General features: G+C 38.9%; 1 protein-coding gene across 8 annotated transcripts in view; it reads left to right on the top strand.

The window, feature by feature from the left end:
- LOC149314491 (liprin-beta-2-like) overlaps positions 1–22,344 on the top strand; it is a 183,877-nt gene that overhangs the window by 126,392 nt on the left and 35,141 nt on the right. For all 8 annotated transcript variants that reach the window (XM_089521240.1, XM_089521235.1, XM_089521234.1 and 5 more), the window contains 5 exons: positions 3,594–3,686; positions 5,162–5,270; positions 7,730–7,762; positions 11,907–11,968; positions 16,221–16,296. In XM_089521240.1, the coding sequence (XP_089377366.1) occupies positions 3,594–3,686; positions 5,162–5,270; positions 7,730–7,762; positions 11,907–11,968; positions 16,221–16,296 (373 nt within the window). The remainder of the gene's footprint in view (positions 1–3,593; positions 3,687–5,161; positions 5,271–7,729; positions 7,763–11,906; positions 11,969–16,220; positions 16,297–22,344) is intronic.

Below are 22,344 nucleotides of genomic sequence, written 5' to 3'. Positions count from 1 at the left end.
TTTCCTAATTGCATGTTGGTTGAAATACAGTATGTTGTGGGTTATATTGTTTATGTGTGTTGAATGCAGTTTATACCATAGTACATTTGTTATTGTTTGGAAAGCTTAATAAGCCTCCAGTATATTAGTGAATTAGAGCCATGGTGTACCCTGAAGGGATATGGCCTAGAAGCATGTTAAGGATATTCCATAACTCTTTGCTTTCATAGGTTTCATTAAAAAGAATCTAGCCCATTTATTTCTGAAGATATACAGTAAATGGAAAGCATGAAGGGAGTATTCTGACTAAAAACTTCGGGACCATTTCAGACTACCTTTTGCGCCGAATTGCAACCCAGTTTAAAAGTGGGAAGTTCCCACTGGTGCTGGGTTTTGCACACTTGGATCGGGTTTTACATACCCGATCCAGGGCAAATCCCCCTCAGCACTGGTTTTCTGAAAGCATCTTTTTGGAAAAACCCAGTGCAAGCAAATGTGAACTTGGCCCTGATCATGATCAGGTCAAGTTCAGGGGGATGACTAAAGGTCAGGGGATGGTAATTTATTTTGACAGATTGTGCAAATGCTACATGCACCAACGAGGGAACCCCTCAGCTCCCTCTCTAGGCCCCCGGCTCCTACCCACCCTTGGAAGCCTCACCGGTGGGGAGCTTGGGCAGAGCACTCCTGGGGCCCCTTCTGCCACCTCCTCCTCCTCCCTCTTCCTGGGAGAGTGTGATTTGGCCAGAGAGTGTGCCTTGAACTGTTACTGTGTGGCACGGCGACACTCCGTTTCCCTCTCCTCCTCCTGCTTCCCCTGCTGGCTGTCTTCCCTTACCCAGGCCTTGCTCGATCCAGCCATGTCAGGGGTCTTTTGGGGACCCTTGGGGGTCTCCCTCCCCTCTGCCATGGCTGGATTGAGCTAGGCTTGGGTAAGGGAAGAAAGCTGGCAGGGGAAACAGGAGGAGGAAGAGGCAGAGGAGGGCCCAGGACTGCTCTGCCCAGGCTCCCCACCAGTGAAGCCTCCAAGGGCGGGTAGGAGCCAGGGGCCTAGAGAGGCAGCTGAGGGGTTCCCTGCCAGGTGCATGTAGCATTCGCATAATCTGTCAAAATGATAGAATATGCTAACGTTCCCAATAGATTTTTTTTAAAGGTGGGGGGGAAGCATGTAGCATTTTATTTTATTTTGTCCTTGCTTTGTATATCAACCCATGTCCTGTTAAAGCCCTGAGAAAATCTCTTGTCTATAGGCATCCATTTAGGAAAATGAGCTATACAATGTCTTAAAATCATAGGCACATTATTTTTGTTCATTTTGTGCAATATAAGAGGATCAAATGAATAGATGGGAAGCCATAATAAAGCTCCATCATGCATTTCTTTGTTTGAATCTGCATAAATTTTGATTGCTTATCCTGTGAAACAAGCACTTCAGTAAAGGCTTTCTGGAATTTATAGAACAAACCTTCACTGTGTTTGACCAAAAACCACTTCACATGCTGGGCTAAAAGCTACTTTGGATAAGCTGATGAAGTTGAACAGAAGAGGAATGACATTGGTATGCCTAACATAAGCTCATTTTAAGACTGATTACTAGCTCAGTTTGTTCAAGTTGCAGTGTTGTCTTCTGAACTTTGCAGAATCATATTTTGGAGATGCATGTTTTTAATCTGTTTATGTTGTCTGGTTTTGTTTTAAGTAAGTGTTTTATGCCTTCCATTAAACAAATTACAGATGTTGGTAGCCTGTCTTTGTCAGAAGAACTGAACTAGATAAAGTGGCCCAAGAGATTTCCTAAACATTTTCTAAGTCGTAAATGCATGAATAAGCAGGAAAAGAAGGTGATAGTGGTTTGTTAAGAAAATAGTTTTAATACAAGCAGGCAGCCTTTAAATTGCTGAAATAAGGTTCGGAGTGTGTTTGGAAGGAGAGGAATTAAAAGAATTAATAGAATAATTAGTCAATTTTAAAACAGCTGACTTTTAGCTGGGACTTTTTTAAAAAAACTCTAGTGTGTCACTTCTTGCTTGGGCCTAGCATTTGACCTGTCCCATTCCATACACCAGATTAAAAGCAGTGTTCTTCCACTGAAAGTGAGACAAAGAAGCAGTTTCTTCATTCTGCCTTTCCATTTTGATGTGAGCCCATAGACTAAACTGATCAACTAACTACATGATCTTTGATTGGCACTGAAGAGGATTGCCTTGAAAACATGATTTGTAAAATGAATTCATACCATGATTTCAAATCACAATGGTTAAACCACCACAACCTAGAAAAAGGATTGAAAGTATTGGTGTACTGGAGCAAGAGATAAAGAATGGAATGTGCAAGCCCACAGTTTGTTTCCACAAGGATTGCTAATGCAGCACCTGAGCTGTGTCAGTATTGTGCAGCAGTCCTTTTATTTTTGGTACAGAGATGCTTTCTTTCCTAATTATAGGATCTACTATACCAGTGATGGCGAATCTATGGCATGCGTGCCAGAGGTGGCACTCAGAGCCCTCTCTGTGGGCACACATGCTGTTCCCCTAGCACAGAGTTTGCCAGAGTTTCTTACTAGAAAGCCAGAGGGACGTGGCATTTTGCAATAAATAAGTGGGGTCTGGGTTGCAGTTTGGGCACTCGGTCTGTAAAAGGATCTCCATCACTGTACTATACCATTTCCTTCATTTTACCCAAGACCTGTTCATTGTACAGTGGCCTCTTATTATGTGCTGGGGTTTGGTTCCAAGATCTCCCGTGGATAACAAAATCCGTGGATGCTCAAGTCCCATGAAATATAATGACATAGCAAAAAAGTCGCCGCTTTGATCAGGTTTTGGAAAAGCGGGATACAAATAAACTATATTATATTATTATTAAAATGGTGTCCCTTATACAAAATGAAAAATCAAGGTTTGATATTTGAAATTTATACTTTTTTTGAACATTTTCAAACCATGAATGCTTGAATCCATGTATAAAAAATCAGTGTTTAAGAAAGGCCAACTGTATTGTCTAAGATCCTATGGTAATACTTATGTAGCTGTCCATCACAAAAGCAGCATTACTTTCTCTGTGCTCATGCATGGAAGCAGTGACAACCAGACTCCCAGCAAAATGCTGCCTGTTTCTTGAATTCCCAGTTTTCCAGGAGATTCATGGAGACAGACTTTTGTAGGAGAGATGGCTTAGATAGTCACCACTGCCATGAGATGGGCAGTTGTCCAAACTGTTCTTCCCATAGTGCTTTGGCTTTGTGAAACCCTCACCCCTGGAGCCAGGCATTTGAGAAATAGGTATTTTACAAAACACAGACTTCTCCTGCCTCCACAGCCTTTTTGTCCCTTTCCTTTGCCCCAGTAATGTTTTTCCACATCTGCCACCTTTGACTGCTTTATTGGCATAACAACACTGGCAGAGGTGTAGGATCTCAAACATTCTTCTTTCTCTGAAATTGTCTAAGCTTACAGAAAAGAAAGAAGTTACTTTAATAAGCTATCAGCAAGATGACTTTAATAGGGATCTAGTTTGGGAGATTATTGTATAGAGATTTTAATGCTCACTAGATGGTTTCATCCATATGTCCAGTCTCATGAATAAGATATATTTATCTTTTTCTCCCCTTGCAGAATTTGTTACAGGAACTGAAGCATCTAAAAATTAAAGTTGAAGAGCTAGAAAATGAAAGGACCCAATATGAATGGAAACTGAAAGCAACCAAAGTAAGCAATACCGCACTGTTTTATATATATTGCAGAGATAATCCAGGCTTGCCACAGGATGTACTCAACAGAGAGAGAGAGACAACATTTGTGGTAATCCATGAAATGGGGCAATACATATCTTCTCACTTCCAAAGGAATGAAGCGTGCACTTCCCTTCTTCATTTTGCTATACTTATGAGTTGGGTTGCATCATAGGGAAAAGAAAGGAAGAACTCTGTAGAATTTTATTGAGCTACGTGGATAGAGTTCTTTCTTAATCGCCCTCCTGAACAATAAATTTCAGCGTGGTGTCTGCCCATTGCTATAAACAGGAACACTTATGTATATAAGTTTTTGTTGTTTAAAATATTCCTGTCATTAAAATGTGATAAAGATGTGCCACAATGCTGGCGCATATGTGAAAAGTATGTCACTTTATCCTCATATTCTCTTGCATCCTGCTACAAGTTAGTGTCAGTTTTATCTTAAAAGCAAAAGCCAGTCCTCCTGTGGGCTCCTCCATCCAACCCATTGTTCTCTCATTATTTTCTTCAGGTGGTTGGGGGTGGCATTGCTTTCCAGGGCTTCCAACACCAGCCTTTCCCAGGCCGACTTGGAGAATATAATGATAAAACATTGGGTCTTTTACATGTCAAGCATCTACACTGGTCTGTGATGGGGAGCATTTGTTCCTTACCAGCCAGTAATTGAAACCATGATGGCTCTACCAAATTCTCTAGTAAAAATAGGGACACCTTGGGGTCAAACATCACAGATCCATAATCAGGTCTTCCAACTCCGCCCTCCCCCAATAAGACATCTACATGAGCCTCTGACTTTAGCCAGTAAAATGGGTGCTGCACATGGTACTGGTTCACTTTGCTCTGTTGACCTAATCTTCAGTCTCTCCTTATCCCACAGTGAGTTAAAATTCAAGAACTGATGCTGTATTTGCCTTCAGTGGAGTTCATGTGAGCTTCATAAAATAGTTTGGGGAGATGAACATTTAAAACACATTCTTCCAGACTGGTATTGCTTTAATCCCATTTGCATTCCACTCCCCATTTGTTCCTGTGTTGTGTGGTATTTGTAGTTTTTATCAAATTTGCCATCTTTTTACAATCAGTAGGCAGATGGAGACTATTCTTATAGATTTGTCCATTTTCTGTACTGAAAGGAATCTTCTGCCCCAGTACCTTGTGAAACAAACAGCATTTCCTCCCACCTTGGTGTCATTTCTACATTTACTAGTCCTTTCACTAACTTTAAAACACAGTACTACTAAGAAAAACAAAAATTAAGATGTTGCTTGTCAGTCATAATAGAAAAAGAAGCTTGTATTTCCAGTTTAACATGTGCTAAAATGAATTGGCCATGGGTGGGCTGGTTCCAACATGAGTTAGAAAAAATAGTCCATAGTAAATGCTTGTATGTTTACTTCTTTTTGGTAAGCTAGAGATGAACAGAAAGCTAATATTAATCTGTTGTTTCAGGCTGAAATAGCACAACTTCAGGAACAGTTAGCACTAAAAGACTCAGAAATTGAACGACTACAGAGTCAAATCTTGAGGACATCATCAAATAATGAAATTGCAGAAAGAGGTAATCATGCAGGGACACAGAAATAGCAAGGTTGCTTATCAAAATAAGCACTTTAATTTTTGTTGCTCCCAGTCATCCCTAGTTTGTCATTGAGAATCACATATCCTATATTTTGTTTTTGTGTGCCTTCTAGTCTTTTCCAACCTATGGTGACTCTAAGGTAACCCTATCATAAAGGTTGCTTGGCAAGTTTCTTTAGAGAGGGTTTGCCGTTGCCAACTTGTGTGTGACTTTTCCAAGGTCACCCAGTGCATTTCCATGGCTGAGGCTGGATTCAAACCCTGGTCTCCAAAGTCATGGTCCAATTCTCAAACTACTACAGTATTAATAGACCATGTTTCTCAGTCATCTAAATAATGCCTGTTCATTACTTTGATACAAAGTTCTTTAAAAGCATTCCTTAATTTAGTAACAACACAGTTCTTTGCCTATATTCTGATTCAAATTATCTGTCAGTAGTCCTCTTTAAATACGCAAATGGTGTTTGATCACTACATGAAGCATTAAACATGTGCGAAGTAATATTTGCAGGTGCAATAGAGTCAAAACTTTCTTGAGGCTTAGCCTAGACCTCCCCGGACAGGTCAAGGAGACTTGCCTAGAGAAAATTTCAACAATGTAAAGATTCTCCTTTTTTAAGCTACTTGTAATTGTGTATTTCTTACTATCGTTCTTCCCTTCCCCAGTACTGAGCTGCTAATGTCATAACTTCACAAATTTGCCAAGGACTGTTGTTGGTAAATGCCTAACAGTTGTGGTTAATATGAACAACAGGTTGTGCAGGACAAGTACTAATAACTATTTGTAAAAGGCAGCATTTATTAAAAACTATCTCTTACTGATCAATATGAATGTGCTTTGTGCATCCAGTCTAGTAATTCATCAGCCTGAATCCTTTAAGTTTTTCAACCATTTGAAGTAGGGATCCCTGTATTATTCTTGCAGAAACATTAAAATACTTCCAAAAAGGTAATTAATTATTTTTAGTGGGAATTTGATTAAAGATGTCTTGACACACACTAGGAATTATGTTGTTTTTGATATATACCGTGACATTGACATTAATTGCAATTATTTGTCCTGTATGTGCATGTTTGATATAAAAAGGTGTGCATGTGCTACTAGCATATACTGTTTCTCTAACAAAAGTTGGATGTTTTAGCAAATGTGTTCCTTAATAAAGCCCACTGTAGCATTTGTTGTTGATTTCAAATGAAATAAGGCTCCATATTCTAATTCTCTTAGTTTACAGTCCTTAATGTTCAACCAGTTTAATATTCTATGGTGTGCGATCTACACTGATGGCACTATGTAAATGACAGCAATAAATCCCATTATAGATGGTGCTATATAAACAACAACAACAACAGTCCTATTGATCTCAACACAGAACGTCTGAGCAAAATACACGTAGGATAGCACTGTAAGGCTACAATCCAATGCACATTTAGAAATAAACACACATAGGATTGCAGTAGAATTCAAAGATAGTCATGTCAGTCTGGAATATCAATATGCAAAGATATCTTGTAGCAACTTTGAAACTGAGAGAAAGGTTATAGCCTAAGATGCCTAAGAGGCTAAGTTTACAAAAGCTTATGCTACATTTTCTTTCCTCAGGACTTTACCTCACAAGGCAGTAAATTGTAATGGTTAATAGAGTCTTGTGCTGGGGCCTCTTTTCTGTTGTTAGCTCAGTGGGAGATCATTTGGCAGGTGTTTCTCTTCATTCATGCAAAACCTCTGTATAAATCAATTCTTCTGATTTTGGGTGATCCTTGCAGGCTTTAGGTGTTGTGTAGGTGCCCTTTGCTTGCCACTGATCAGAGAGAAAGTAGTTCCTGGTTGAGGAGACTAGATTAATCACTGGCAGATTAATTGCTTTCATTTGCCAGCACTTAGTCTATGCCCTACCCAGAAAAAGGGCCTATTTCAAGGAAAGACTCCTTTCAATTTATATTTATTTGGTAGAGGTATGTGGGCATGTGTGTATGCCAGCCTAACTAGGCACACACTGGGCAGCACTGGGTGGTACTAGGTGGTCAGTGTCAAATGCTGTATGTGATAGGATATAAGCATGAACAATAGCTGTAATGCCATAAAGATTGTGAAGGTGTGATAAAGAAGAGAGTAGTCCTGATTGTACAATATAGTACTTTTGAGAACACAATTTTAGCAGGATAAAAGCCTAGTGTGATGAAGTCCTTGGTTAGTCTCAAAGATCCTCTTTCATAAGATTGCAGTGTTAGTAAAGCTAAATGGACTTGGTAATGTTCACTTAACAAAAAATTGTCACCTAACTTGTTAACATTATAAATTGATAAGAGTTCAGAGTAATATCAAGAGTAATATATTTCTTATTCTTGAATGCATAATCTGATGAAATTGCATCTAATTAATAACTAATATGTGTTTTTTCCCTGCATACTTTATTTGGCTTTCTCCATTTCTTATCGTAGAGGAAGTGTATAGGCGAAGGCTAAAAGAGAAACGTAAGCCTCAAAATTTCACTTCGATACTTTTTACACAAAAAAAATTATAGCTAAAGTGCACTTCTTCAGCAATAATCGTTCAATGTGTCTCTATATTTGGCTGCTGAATCATAATATACAAGATGAAAATTTCACTGCTTACAGCAAACAGACAGTTATTAGAATTAAAAAATAAGGATGCTTGTTAACAAAAAATAAGCTTTGAAACAAGCTGTGTCAAGGTTGACAGGCTGGGTTATTTCAGATTTCAAATCTGAACTGAATCTATCTAGCATTTAAAAGATGTAGAAAATATTTTGATCATATTTTTTTCTTTTTCTTTTTGAAAGAGGTGTTTATTCTGAACTATGACTATTTGACATTTTCATTTTTGTCATGAAAAAACAAGGGGGGAATCCACTTAAAATTAAGGGGAAAAAACCCTTGACATCGTTCTTTTAAAAGCCTACAAGTGATAATGAAAATGTCAACCAAATTCTAAAACACCATAAAATGTATTGTTGCCTTTTCTCCTTTAAATCTGTCTGGTTGCTTGTGCGTTGCTTGCTATTTTGTGTGGCTTCGTTCTTGTTCTAGCGGGAGAGAGAAGCTGAATCTGTGCAACACCAATATCAAAATGCTGTTGCCTGTTAAAAGTGTAATTAAAATATATAATCCACTAATTATTTCACTCCCATCATAAAATGTTATAATACTATGGTAAACTGAATAGAATGGTAATCTAAGCTTTTGCTATTTTAAGGAACAAAACGTGAATACATATACATATATCTACTAATAATTTTGTGTGCACTGATTATTGCTTTATTCTTCCCTTGTGTGTCACATTGCCATCTTTCCAAATTATACCTTTGGAATGTGAACAAGTTGATTCACTACTTTTTTAGAGTCTAGGATTTGGTATAAATTTACTTAAAGTGCATGGGAAATGTGTATTGCCTGCACAGTCCCCATAATCAAATCTTTTTATGCACTGTCAACTATATCTTCTTCCCAAGCTATTTAGATGAATCAGAGTTTCAGTAGAAGTTATTGTCTCCAGCTGAAATATAAAAAAATTAAGAACATACCCACTCCAGCACTTGTTGAAGGAGAGCTCCTGTCCACAAGTTATGTATGAGTTTCAATACACTGTGTCACCTAGTGGTGACTACAGTATGAATCAGGTTACTAGTAAAGGTAATGGTAGTCCCCTGGCATGAATGTCCAGTCATAACTGACTGTAGGGAGCAGTGCTCATCTCCATTACTAAGCCAGTGTTGTCTGAGGACTATTCTGGTGGTCATGTGGCGAGCATGACTGCACTAAAAAGTGTTATCTACCTATTTATCTACTTGCATTTAGAACTGCTAGGTTGGCAAAGCTGAGACTAGTGATGGGAGCTCACCCCATCATTTGGCACTTGGCCTCAAACTGCCAGCCTTCTGATCTTCCAATTGTGAGTGTTGGCATCTTAACCACTAAGCCACTGCATCCCATACCCAGGTTGCTAACCACAACACAAATTGTGCTTACTATGGATAGTAGATGATCATGAATTGACACAACAAGACAACCAACCCCACAGGAAATTGGTTTCTGGTGAATGCTAGGAACAAGATCCAAATGGTATATTCCTGCTCACACAATAGGATCTCCTTTTCCTCTCTTCCCCTCTACACCCCATAGCTGCTCCACAGGGACTCCTCGTCCCTTTAGAACAATTATTGGGCACATGGAGGCTGGAACGAGAAGAAAGACATTCAACAAAAGGAAATGCATTTTGCTGAAGGACACAACATTGGATTTTACCCACAGAAATTTCCATTGTTTGTTCTAACATAAAGAGAGATGAACATGGTCTAGATAAAATAAGAATGATACCAGTTAATATTTTAGGTACTTCCCTTTTTACGTATTGTGTTATGCAAGTACCATTTTTTAAAAGTTTCTGAAGGGTAATACATACAAATGTTTTCCCTTAAATAATGAGATGTGGGATTTTTCTGTTGTTATTTTTGGGTTTATTGGTCAGTAGATAATACAGTGGAGCCTCGCCTTACGCAGGGATCCATTACCCCCCGCCCCGCCCCCCCGTGTAAAGCAAATACCATGTAAGCTGAAGCCCCATTCAATACCTCATGCTCGCGGTGGCATGGCGCATGCATGTCACGAGTGCATGCACCATTCAGTGAATAGCAGCGTGGCTTCCACGTAAACCGGAAGTTGTGTATGGCGCTCCCGCGTATGGAGCGGGCACGCTGTATTTTGTTTGAAAACAGCCTTTTATTTATTTAATTAGCGACTTCATTACTATCCTGCTTTTCTCCCAATATGGGATTACAAATCTATGTAGGTGTAACACTTAAGAATACTTAAGAAAAATTTCATATTTTATTGCCATTCTCGTTTTGTGGGGGGGGGGGGGTTTAACCTATTTGTTTGAGGGGTTGCAATCCATAGAAATCATTATATTTCCTATGATTTCTCTAAAAAGAACATCTGAATTTAGGGGGGAGTTATTTTTTACTTCCACATTAATGAGGAAAAGTGTGGCTTTTTAAGAACAACATGCTGTGTCTTCTTCCGTGGTGCATACCGTTCTTGAGTTTTAAAGCACTTGACAAGACAGGCAGTGTACTGGTCTTAAAAAGGATGGTCTCCTTCAGTACAAGTTGGTGCATTTAAAAAAAAATATTTTTATTACTTTTTAAAATAAAAGAAACAAGTAGTTTTACATATAAACAACTTACAACTTATTTGTTTTATAAATTTTTCCATCATATTTAAAACACATATGTACAACCAATCTATACTACAAATCCAATTAATTTCCTAAGAACACCCTACCCAATTCTTTTCTATATTTCTATTTGTGTATCTTGTTTAATCTTTAAATTCTATTATCTTTCCCCTTTCTTCTCTCTTCAATTATATTGGTTTCTTTTGACTCTTAATTATTTTTCTTTCCTCTTCTATTTGTCAAGTGAAGGATACTTTTCCACTATTTTCCACAACAGTTTTCATCCATCTCAGAATTGTTGAGTTATAAAAAATTCATATATATCACAATATATAAGGGGGAAAGAAAAAAATTACTTTTCCATTCTAATATACCTTTTCTTTTTTCATTTATCCGTAATTGCTATAGTTGCTATTTTACCCCATTTCTTCCTTATGTAAACCTTTTCCCATTCTTTTATTGTGACATCTTTTACCCCATCTTCAATTTCTTGATAATAAATCTAATTCCATCATCTCATATAGGTTAATAACCCATTCATTACAAATTGGTGCATTTTGAAGACATCCTCTGAAGTCCTCTCCCAACTATCTCCCATTATAAAGATGGCTACTGGTAGAAGGATTATTTCACACGTGCTACCTATAGACAACAACCTTTATATTCTCTCATTTCTTTTTAAATTATGGATAAATTTATTTGCTTCTGCTACCACACTTCTTTTATTCAGCTGTTTTTGTTATCAGTTGAATCTCAGAAATCTCAGTAGAATGTGGGTGTCCATTTATGCAACAAGGTTTTTAATACCTTCCTCTTCAATGAGCTGTATTCCCCTTCCCCTTTTTCAAATTCAGAAGAACCGCAAGAAGAAAATTAATTTGTGACATGAAAGGAGAAGCTGACTGCATCTGACCCATTGGCAGTTTGTAATATAATTTGTATTTTTGTATTTGCTTGTGACTCTGGAAGTGGCAAGTAGGTTGCTAAACAAATAACAGCATCTCCAGACACTAATATGATGAGAAATCCTAATCTAAGAACAGTGAATCTCAAGCTGTCTGATGTAGGGGACCAGAAGTCCCCCCCCCCAATATATCAGGAACTAGTAGCATATTTGTGCCCATAGGCTATAATTACTTTTGTTTTTTCTTTCTTGGAAACTCACTGGGGACCAGTAACCAGTGGCTTGAGGACTGACATCAGTTCATGGACCATGACTTCAAGTAGCACTGATCTAGTACTCAGAAATTTCTGCCCATGAGAGCAGTTGCCACATTTAAGCAGAAGAGAGACAGTCTGTGTAGTCACTGCTCTTGGTCAATTTTATTTTTTGTTCTTTAAAGATTGCCAGAAGTATTTCTGTTCAGAGATAATAACATATGAGGATATTTTCCCTCCTAAGTTCTGACATTTTTCTTTTAGATCAAGAAGTACAACGTCTGAAAGTAGGAATGGAATCATTGCTAGCTGCAAATGAAGAAAAGGTAAGAAAACAGTAATGGGCATTGCAGATGCTCGGTGGCATCCTGTTCAGTGTTTATGATGTTGTAAGCTAGATTTACAACCTTATAAATTTTGCAATTCACATTTACAATTGTGCATCATTGCCCCACCACAAATGCACCCTCCCCTATGAAATCCACCTTGTCAGGTTGCTGCTGGTCATCACATTAGTCACTGCTTATCACACCAGAACTCACTGGTGGGAGGGAGCTGGACAGGTCATCCTTGTTGGTATGGCTGCTCAACCTTTAAGATATAAGTTTAATGAAAGATTTAAACTCATTAATAATCACAAATCCTTTATAAAAACTAAAAAAATGTAGATCATAAAAATATTTCTTCTCTGTATTTTGTGAAATATGCCTGAAGATTCTTGCTGTCCCCTTTTCATGAGAAAGATTGGATATAAATAAAGTAAAATGTTGTCACATGCCTTAGACTAAGAAAAAAGAGGCATTAAAGAAGAAGGATGTAATTTGTAAAATGTAGTTATTCTTTGCCCAACACTTGGGAAATCATAATTATCACTCTTCATAATCTAGTGCTCCATTATTAGCATAACTAGTTTATTATGCTACACGCATAATATCCTAAACTTTCTCATGACTCATACCCACTTGTCACACCTATTTTCTTGAAGGAAGTGCCATAGTGAGAATTTAATCATAGGATAGCCTTGACCCCTCTCAACTTTCAGTTACTGGAAATGACATAAAGCAGGTGATGTCCCATGAGAAGGGGGAAATTACATCTGACCTCTGTCAAACAAGGTGCCAGTACTCAAGCTGGATATCACCCCATGACTATTTCCTACCACAGAGAGAGTGTGTGTACAATTCACCCACCCTGCAAATATGATCCCCATCAGTATGACTTTGGGGAATTGTATGTATCAAGCTTTATTTTTATTATTAACTTACATGCCTCTGTGTCTTCGTGCTGCATTCACATGGCATTTTAAAACAACTACAGAGAAGAGAATTAGTATCACTTTACTGCTGGTTTCTGTTGCTCTCCTATTTCCAAAGCATTATTATGCCACGTAGAAGTCAATTATTGTGGTGATGCAAGCCTGGTGCTATGTTTCTCTAAAGAGGATGGACCTGGATGCATAACTGTCCACAAGAAAAAGAAATAGGGCAAACTCTTAGTCACACAAACAATGGTGAGCCTGATGTACAACTTATTGGGTAGCATTGCCAGATCTCAGGGCCTGCCCCTAAATCTTTAGTTGTTGTGGGTCATCTCCAGGCAGGCGATAGTGTTACAATTTCTCCAGCTTTCGGGGGGGGGGGGGGATACTCATCTCTGGGCAAGAGGAAAGGAATGCAAATCTACCAATAGAATCGAACCAGTTCTATCTTAAATTCTTATTAGAAAATAAGATTCCTAGTGTGACCTTCGTGGTTTTTGTTTGAGGCGGGTAGGATCAGAAAACAGCTAACTTTTGTGCAAGAGAAAGATGTTTGAAATAAGTTCTCAGTACTAATTGACTAATTGTTCATTGTGCTTTCAATTTATTTTATATCTTGTACAATGATTTTACTGGGTCTCTGGACTGTAATAAAGAAATGAACTGAGTGCAAATCTTCAGCTCAGCTAATAGAGCATCAGTTGGCTACAGACTGTAAAATTTAATGGATATTATATGCTGCAACATGGAAAGATTTCTATGTGAGAGGGGGTTGTCTTATGTATTTACTTACTAAATTTTCTTGTTTCTTCCCGGTCATGTGATGCCAGGGCTCACCCTCATTCTGCATCTACCTTCTGGCTAGAAGCAAGTAGGCAAGATTAGAAGTTCCTTATTTCATCTTCCTGAGTCAGTGAGAAGGAATAAAATCATTTCATTTAACCATGATCTAGGAACAGCTGTGTTAAACAAGATTTCTTTCTTAATAAATATTCTGTGTGTGTGTGTGTGTGTGTGCGTGCGTGTGTGCGTGTGCGTGCGCACGTGTGTGTCTGTGACAAGCTGTAAACAACTGTGACTGGTATTTCATGGCATCTCCAGGGGCCATCCCTAGATCTTGGGGTTTGACTTGGAAAACTCAGAGCCTGGGACAACCTTGAATAGGCAACCTTATTCATAAATTGTGTTTTCTGTCACTTGTTCTTTTGTAAATCTCCTTTGCTTCTCTAATGCCTGTTGTTTAGGCATTACAGTTTTATTGTTTCTGTCCCCATCCTTATTTACTTGTGGCACAAGATCTAAGCTGTTTTCTGTCAACATAGTGCTTCTGTACCTGGGAATTTGTTCCCAGAGAAAATGCAATCTTCCCAAAGTAAGCCTTGTTGGGAATAGGGAGCACATCCACTGATGGCAGAACCACTGTTAGAGTAGTCTGATGTGGCTATTCCAGGTTTAACTTATCTGATTAAAACAATGTCCAAAAACACTGTTTCTACACCCGCTTTGATGCAGTAACTATTATATATATGGTAAACACTGAGTCAATCTTTCTAATAATATCAAGTGTGCTTACTAATGGTTCTGTGATTTGTTGTTAACTGACCTCGAGTCAATCTTGATTCATGGTGACCCTATGGATGACACATGTCCAAGACCCTCTGTCCTCCACTGCTCTGCTTAATCCCTGCAACTTCATACCTGTGACCTCCTTAATAGAGTCCATCCATCTGGCATGTGATTTTCCTGTCTTCCTATTTCCTTCCAGCTTTCCCAGCATTAATGTTTTTTCCAATGAGTCCTTCCTTCTCATGATGTGTCCAAAGTGCGACAGCCTCAGTTTGGTCTTCTTGGTTTCCAGGAAGGTGTCTGGCTTGATCTACTCATTTGTTTGTCTTTTTGGCTGTCCTCAGCACTCTCCTCCAGCACCACATCTCAAATGAATAGATTTTCTTCTTATCTTCTTTCTTAACGGTCCAGCTCTCACATCCATATATGGTAATAGGGAATACAATGGTGTGTATGATTATAACTTTTGTGCTCAGTTGTATATCTTTCCATTTTAGAAGCTTTTCTAGTTTTTTCATATCCACTCCCCCCCCCCCCCCAATTCTTCTTCTGATTTCCTGGCTGCAGTCCCCATTTCTATCAATGTTTGATCCAAGGTATGGGGATTCTTTTACTATTTCTATTTCTTCATTGTCTAGGTTGAACTTGTGAAAGTCCTCGGTGGTCATTATTTTTTATTTCTTCATGTTCTACATTAAGCCTGACTTTGCCCTTTCTTCTTTGATCTTTCTTTGTAGGTGTTCCAGGTCTGTGAGCTTTTCTGCTAGTACTATAGTGTCATCTGCATATCTTAAATTGTTGATATTCCTTCCTCCTATTTTCACGCCTCCTTTTCCTGTGTGCAAGCCTGCTTTTCTTATAATATATATGTGTGTGTGTATGTGTGTGTATACACACACACACACACACACACACACATATATACATTATAAGGAAAGCAGGCTTGGACAGAGGAAAAGGAGGTGTGTGGGTGTGGGCGTGTTTTTAAAAACCCATGAAGTCAAAACTTGTTGAAAGATTTTCAACATCCATGTGAGTTCCCTTGATGGTAATGGTGGTGATATCATCATCATCATCATCATCATCATCATCATCATCATCAAGAACAGGTACCAAAAGGTTGATGGGCACCATTCAGCTGAGTTGTGTCACGGGTGTGTGTGTGTGCAGATCACACTAGGTGACATCTCAGAAAGGGGATGACACCTGGTCAGCCCCCCTCCACCTCCTTGCTCATGCAAGCGCCTCCCTCTGCCTCTCTGCCCACATGCGTGCACACTGCTCCTTTCCCCCATACACGCTCTGACCCCCAAGCACTGTCCTGTCCTTTTCCTTATCAGGAAAAGCACAGGCTGGCTCAGGGAGAGGAAGCGCACACTGTCCCTGGAAGGCCCATCCTCCCAAACCGAACTGGATGTCCTGCCCCCTAGAAGTCCCCCTCAAGTTTTTTTTTCCTTTTGTGCATGAGTTTTTACACAGTAGCAATTCCATGACCACCATGAGTAGAAAATGTCTGCAGGCCCTGTCCCCAAAACCCAGCCAGATGTCCCACCCCCCCAGAAGTCTCCCCCCCCCCATTTAGTTTAATTTTTTTCTTTTGTTCATGAGTTTTTACACAGCAGCAATTCCATGACGACAATGAGTAGAAAAAGTCTGATTGGCCTGATGATACCACCAGCAGATAAAAAGAATTGATATTTTGGAATTTTTAACTTTTTGCCAGACATATTTCCCTTCTTTTTATTTCTTTTTAGGATCGTCGGATAGAAGAGTTAACTGTTTTGCTAAGCCAGTACCGAAGAGTGAAAGAGATCATGATAGCAGTACAAGGTATAATCAGTGGGTAATACACTACGTGAAATGTACTTCCAAATTTTTGAGCATCATTAGTCTGGCTCTCAAAAGAGTGTCCTGAAGTGAAGCAGACGAATTAGTTCACTAAAAGATTACTAAAGTTATGGGTGGATCAATCCTGTGTTCAGATTTTGTTGAAAAATCCTGACCCCCCCCCATGACCCCCCCCCCCCCAAAAAAAACCCTAACATGCTAACCTTAGTGCACCTTTGCTGTGATGTGGCAATGCCACTTCTGGTCACCACCACGACGGCGTAAAGTTGGTTCTTAGTGGAAGACCAAGGATTCCAGTTGAGGATCTTGTGAGCTGTTGGCAAAACCCAGTCTCTCTATGAATCTGCATAAGTATGCAAGGTACATTTTTGTAGTTCAGAGTTGCAAAGTGTGCATTTCCTTCATTACCCATTTCCTTTCCTGCTGGTTAGATAATATAAACTCATGTTGCCTTGTATTACATTACTTTTAGTAATTATTATGTATTATTTAGTATGTATATTAACATATTTTGTAAACATTACATATGTCTAAGTAGTGAAGGTGTTTAATTTAATTAACATATTAAAGGACTCCACATTAACCCTTAATACGCATATTGAGTTTGTTAGCATATTGAGCAAAGAGGGCTTGGGCCAGTGAGAAATGACAAGCTTTATTCAGTTGTGCTTTTGAACTTATGTTTTATGTAAAGATATGAAAAGTAATGTGGAAACATCCCACTGCTTCCTCTGGGGATGCTTTGTTCTCTGGAGGCTTAAATAGGGTTAGCTTGCATGGCAGCACAGAAAACATGGGATGTGGGGCTGTAGGAAGCTTTTTCTCAGAGGGATATTGAACTGTTGGCCTTCTCCTTGTTCTTTACTTTATACAGCTTGGCCATGCCGTAATTCAACTGGATGTTTAAGGAAATGTATGGCATCCCTCTGAAACTTTTGCCAATGAATGCATAGCATTCTTCCCTGCAATAGACAATTTATTGGATTGAATAGCCATTGTGGTCTCTTCTAACTCTATGATTCTTTGCAATAACAGTTCCTATGGAACTGATTTCCTCTGTGTGTGTGTGATTTGTGTCTGACTGCTAGCACTTTATCTTTGGCCAGTTTCTCCATATTGTTCCATGTGTGTTGGGCAAGAAAATGCAATGCTTGGCTCATTGTATTTCTCCAGCATCAAAAAATAATAATAATACTCGCATCAATTCCAAAGTCAGTCCAGTATGATGGCCACCTTGGGTAATCTTATTTGCTTGTGAAGGTGGCTGAGTTCTCCTGAAGTTTGTAATACAGTGGAAAGGAGAAGCCAGGCATAGTCAAACACGCATTCTAGACTTTAGGAGAGCGAATTTCAGTAAACTTAGAGAAGAATTGAGGGTGATTCCATGGTCAGAAATACTAAAAGATAAAGGAGTTCAGGACGGTTTGAGACTTTCTCAAAAGGGAGATACTGAAGGCACAGTTTCAACGAGTGCCAGTGAAAAAGAAAAATGGGAGGTGTTTCACGAAACCAGGATGGATGACTAAGGAACTTTCAACTGAGCTAAGTTTTAAACGGAGCATGTATAAGAAATGGAAAAAGGGGGAAATCACGAAAAAGGAATTCAAAGAAATAGCAGGCATGTGTAGGGGTAAAGTCAGAAAAGCTAAAGCACAGAATGAACTCAAGCTTGCTAGAGAGGTTAAAGACAACAAAAAGGGCTTTTTTGGATATATCCGCAGCAAAAGTAAGAAGAAGGAAATGGTAGGGCCACTGCATCGAGAGGATGGCAAAATGTTAACGGGACAGAGAAAAGGCAGAATTACTCAACACCTTCTTTGCCTCAGTCTTCTCAGAAAAGGGTGCTCAACCTGAGGATAATGGAGCAGAGGACAGAATAGGGGAATTTCAGCACAGAATAAGTAAAGAGATAGTACAGGAATACCTGTTTAACATAAATGAATTTAAGTCTCCAGGACCAGATGAGCTACATCCAAGGGTATTAAAAGAACTGGCAAATGTAATATCGGAGCCATTGGCAATAATCTTTGAAAACTCCTGGAAAACAGGAGAAATCCCAGCAGACTGGAGGAGGGCAAACGTTGTCCCCATCTTCAAAAAGGGGAAAAAAGAGGATCCCAACAATTATCGTCCAGTTAGTCTGACATCAATACCAGGAAAGATTCTAGAGCAGATAATTAAACAAAGAGTCTGTGAACATCTAGATGGCAATTCCATAATCACAAAAAGTCAACTTGGGTTTCAGAGAAACAAGTCATGCCAGACAAATCTAATCTCTTTCTTTGATAAAATTACCAGCTTGTTAGATGAAGGGAATGCTGTGGATGTAGTATATCTTGATTTCAGTAAGGCCTTTGACAAGGTTTCCCATGACATTCTTGCAAACAAGCTTGTAAAATGTGGACTAGACATGGTAACTGTTACATGGATTTGTAACTGGTTGACCGGCCGAACCCAAAGGGTGCTCAACAATGGCTCCTTTTCATCCTGTAGAGAAGTGACCAGTGGAGTCCCACAGGGCTCTGTCCTGGGCCCAGTGTTATTCAACATCTTTATCGATGACCTGGATGACAGAATTGGGAGCATACTTATCAAATTTGCAGATGACACCAAATTAGGAGGAATAACTAATACCCCAGAGGACAGGATCAAGATTCAAAATGACCTGAATAGACTAGAAAGCTGGGCCAAAGCTAACAAAATGAAATTCAACACGGAGAAATGTAAGGTATTGCACTTAGGGTGGAAAAATAAAATGCACAAATATAGGATGGGTGCCACCTGGCTGAATGAAACTACGTGTGAAAGGGATCTAGGAGTCCAAGTAGACCACAAGTTGAACATGAGTGAACAGTGTGATGCGGCAGCTAAAAAGGCCAATGCAATTTTAGGCTGCATCAATAAAAGTATTGTGTCTAGATCAAGAGAAGTAATAGTGCCACTATATTCTGCTCTGGTCAGGCCCCACCTGGAATATTGTGTCCAGTTCTGGGCGCCACAGTTCAGAAAGGACATTGAGAAACTGGAGCGTGTCCAAAGGAGGGCGACAAAAATGGTGAAGGGTCTGGAAACCATGCCCTATGAGGAACGACATAGGGAGCTGGGGATGTTTAGCCTGGAGAAAAGAAGGTTAAGAGGTGATATAATAGCCCTGTTTAAATATTTGAAGGGATGTCATATTGAGGAGGGAACAAGCTTGTTTTCTTCTGCTCCAGAGAAAAGAACCCGGAACAATGGATGCAAGCTACAGGGAAAGAGATTCTACCTCAACATTAGGAGGAACTTCCTGACAGTAAGGGCTTTTCGACAGTGGAATGCACTCCCTCGGAGGGTGATAGAGTCTCCTTCCTTGGAGATCTTTAAACAGAGGCTGGATGGCCATCTGTCAGGCATGCTTTGATTTGGATTTCCTGCATGGCAGGGGGTTGGACTGGATGGCCCTAGTGGTCTCTTCCAACTCTACGATTCTATGATTCTATGAGTTGTAATAAACACAGAACAATTGTCTATTGGTAGTTGATCTTTTCTGACCTTATTTTGGAGCCAAGTGGGTCCGGGTTCTCACTATTATGTTGTGCAGCTGCTTGGGTGTTAAATTCCTCTTTAGGCTCTGCTTGGCATTTGTGCAACAAGTTTTGCCAGCAGTTGCTCATTGCTGGAGATGTGGACTGCTTGTGGTCTTCCAGATGTTGTTGGACTGCAACCCTAATCTGGCCTAATCAATAACTGGTGGTAAAGAATGATGGGAGTTGTAGGGCAACAATACTGGGAGGCCCTATCAATGCAGTGTAGTACACTAATTTTTAAAAATAGATTGCACATGAGTCAGTAACTTTGATGTGCATTCTTAGATGCATTCCATTTGTTCTTAAATAACATGCACACAGCAAGGCACAGGTAGGACAACATGTCTATGCTGACCATCTTGCTAGGCAGCATTTAGCTAGACAGTGCTTGATTCATTATTAAGCAACTGCCTATGTTCCTAGGTAGTAATGTTGCAGACTTTTTGGGATTTCCATGGGATTCAGCAAAACTAATAAGAGAGAATGAATTTACTGCCCACTAAAGTATATCTCAGACTGTTTATCCTTATTTGGTCATGTAGCCTTCTGTCACTTTAAAGGAGGCATAATAAAATTATTAGAGTGAAGTTTTTTGAAAGACATTTTGTCTACTATAGCATTTTTCCTTGCCTGACTAGACTGCTGCATAAAATGTTACACTTCCTGTCTGAATTTAAAATAAAGCAGCCAAGAAGAGAACACATAGAAAAGCAATTTTGAAAAGTTGACTTTAAAGATGGGGGGACCAGGGCAGCATCCTGCAAACACAGTTTTAAACAGATGGACACATACCAAAATCATTTAAATCCTAAGGGTACTCTTCCTTTATAAATCCAGTAATGGGAGTCGAAAGACTAATGGATTTCCAAGGCCAATTTCCACCCTTTAAACTCTGATTTTTTAAATGAGCCTCCACTTGCTATGACTATGTAGCTTTCAGTACTATCGTCACACTTTTTGCTAAAGATGGGAATGTTGCTGAGACGATAAGAGAAGTGGAAACTCAGAAGCTATTTTAAACAATCAACTTTCCTATAATGTGATAGTCATTAAGACCAGCCAAACCCTCCTTTAACTCTTCTTAATAATAGGTCTAACATGAAAATAATATTAAATTGCTATCCTTTTTCCAGACTGTACAGAAGATATATCAAAAGCTGGAAGTAATTTTCTTGTTTTGTAACCTATCCTGTATTTCTCGAAACATAATATGTCAAATTGATGGTATTGGGCAATATTTTGTTCCACACATTTATATTTTCCAGTGACATAATGTACATTTAAAGATCTCACTTGATACAGAATACATTGTGACCCAGTTTGCTATAATTAACTACAGAACATTTGGCTAATATATATACCTAAAACTGAATTGACCATGTCTCCCCCCCTCCCCCCCAACCTCCACCAATAGTACAGTAGTACAGAATTCCTCCAGACTTTAGAACCTGGCCAGAGCACTTAACGTTACAATACTGCCAGCAGAAAAGCTTTTGTTTAACACTAAATTTCTGTTAATCATCACTGAAAGAAATAATATGCCAAAATTCTTGTTGCCCAATGGTGAGTAGCTCTCAAATGAGACAGTACCACGCTTTACAGACGTGGACATTCTATTGTGTTTATTGTATAGAGCTATCTGAATTGTATTACAAAGCATTACTAAAGTTGTTGACTTGTTTTGTATAATCTGATTCTTAGTATGTTTAAGATTGTGGTAATTTTTATGTATCTTAAATCTTTTAACCATATTCAGTTCTAAATTTTAATTTTCAATCCCTTTTAGAGAAACATGTTCTTTTTATTGAACTTAGAACGTGTACAGGTTGAGTCTCCCTTATCCAAAATGCTTGGAACCAGAAATGTTCTGGATTTTGGATTTTTTTAAATTTTGGAATACTTACATATATATAATGAGATATCTTGGAGAAGGGATCCAAGTCTAAACATGAAATTCATGAATATTGTGCATACTAAATTGTAGCCCTCAGCACAACAGGGAAGAATCTGTTAGACTACCCAAAGGTCAGACTAACAGTTACTTCCAAAAGAGCATATACAGCTATGGCCCCCAGGTTATGGAACAATCTGCCGGAGGAGATCCGTCTCATCACAACCCTTGATGCCTTTAAGAAGTCACTAAAGACAGATCTCTTCCGGCGGGCATACCCACCTGACCTTCTATAAAGAACTTTAGGAAACCCCACTTCCAGTCATAACAGCATAACTGCCCGCTGCCCTGCGATTACAGTAATTGAAATTTTTATACTTTGTGATGTTTTTATGATATGTATTTTAGACATTATTGCCTGTATGGAGATTTTTGGTTGTAATCCCACTTCGATCCGTTGGGAGAAGTGGGAAAATACAAATAAACTTATCATTAAACTTATTATACACCTTACACACATAGCATGAAGATAATTTTGTAAACAAAAATTAATAATTTTATGCATAAAACAAC

Source organism: Sceloporus occidentalis, unplaced genomic scaffold, assembly GCF_023333645.1.
Source record: "Sceloporus occidentalis isolate IW3139 unplaced genomic scaffold, rSceOcc1.0.p SCAF_4, whole genome shotgun sequence".
Lineage (NCBI taxonomy): Eukaryota > Metazoa > Chordata > Lepidosauria > Squamata > Phrynosomatidae > Sceloporus > Sceloporus occidentalis.
The sequence above is the reverse complement of the archived record's forward strand: the minus strand, read 5'-3'. Positions and strand labels throughout refer to the sequence as shown.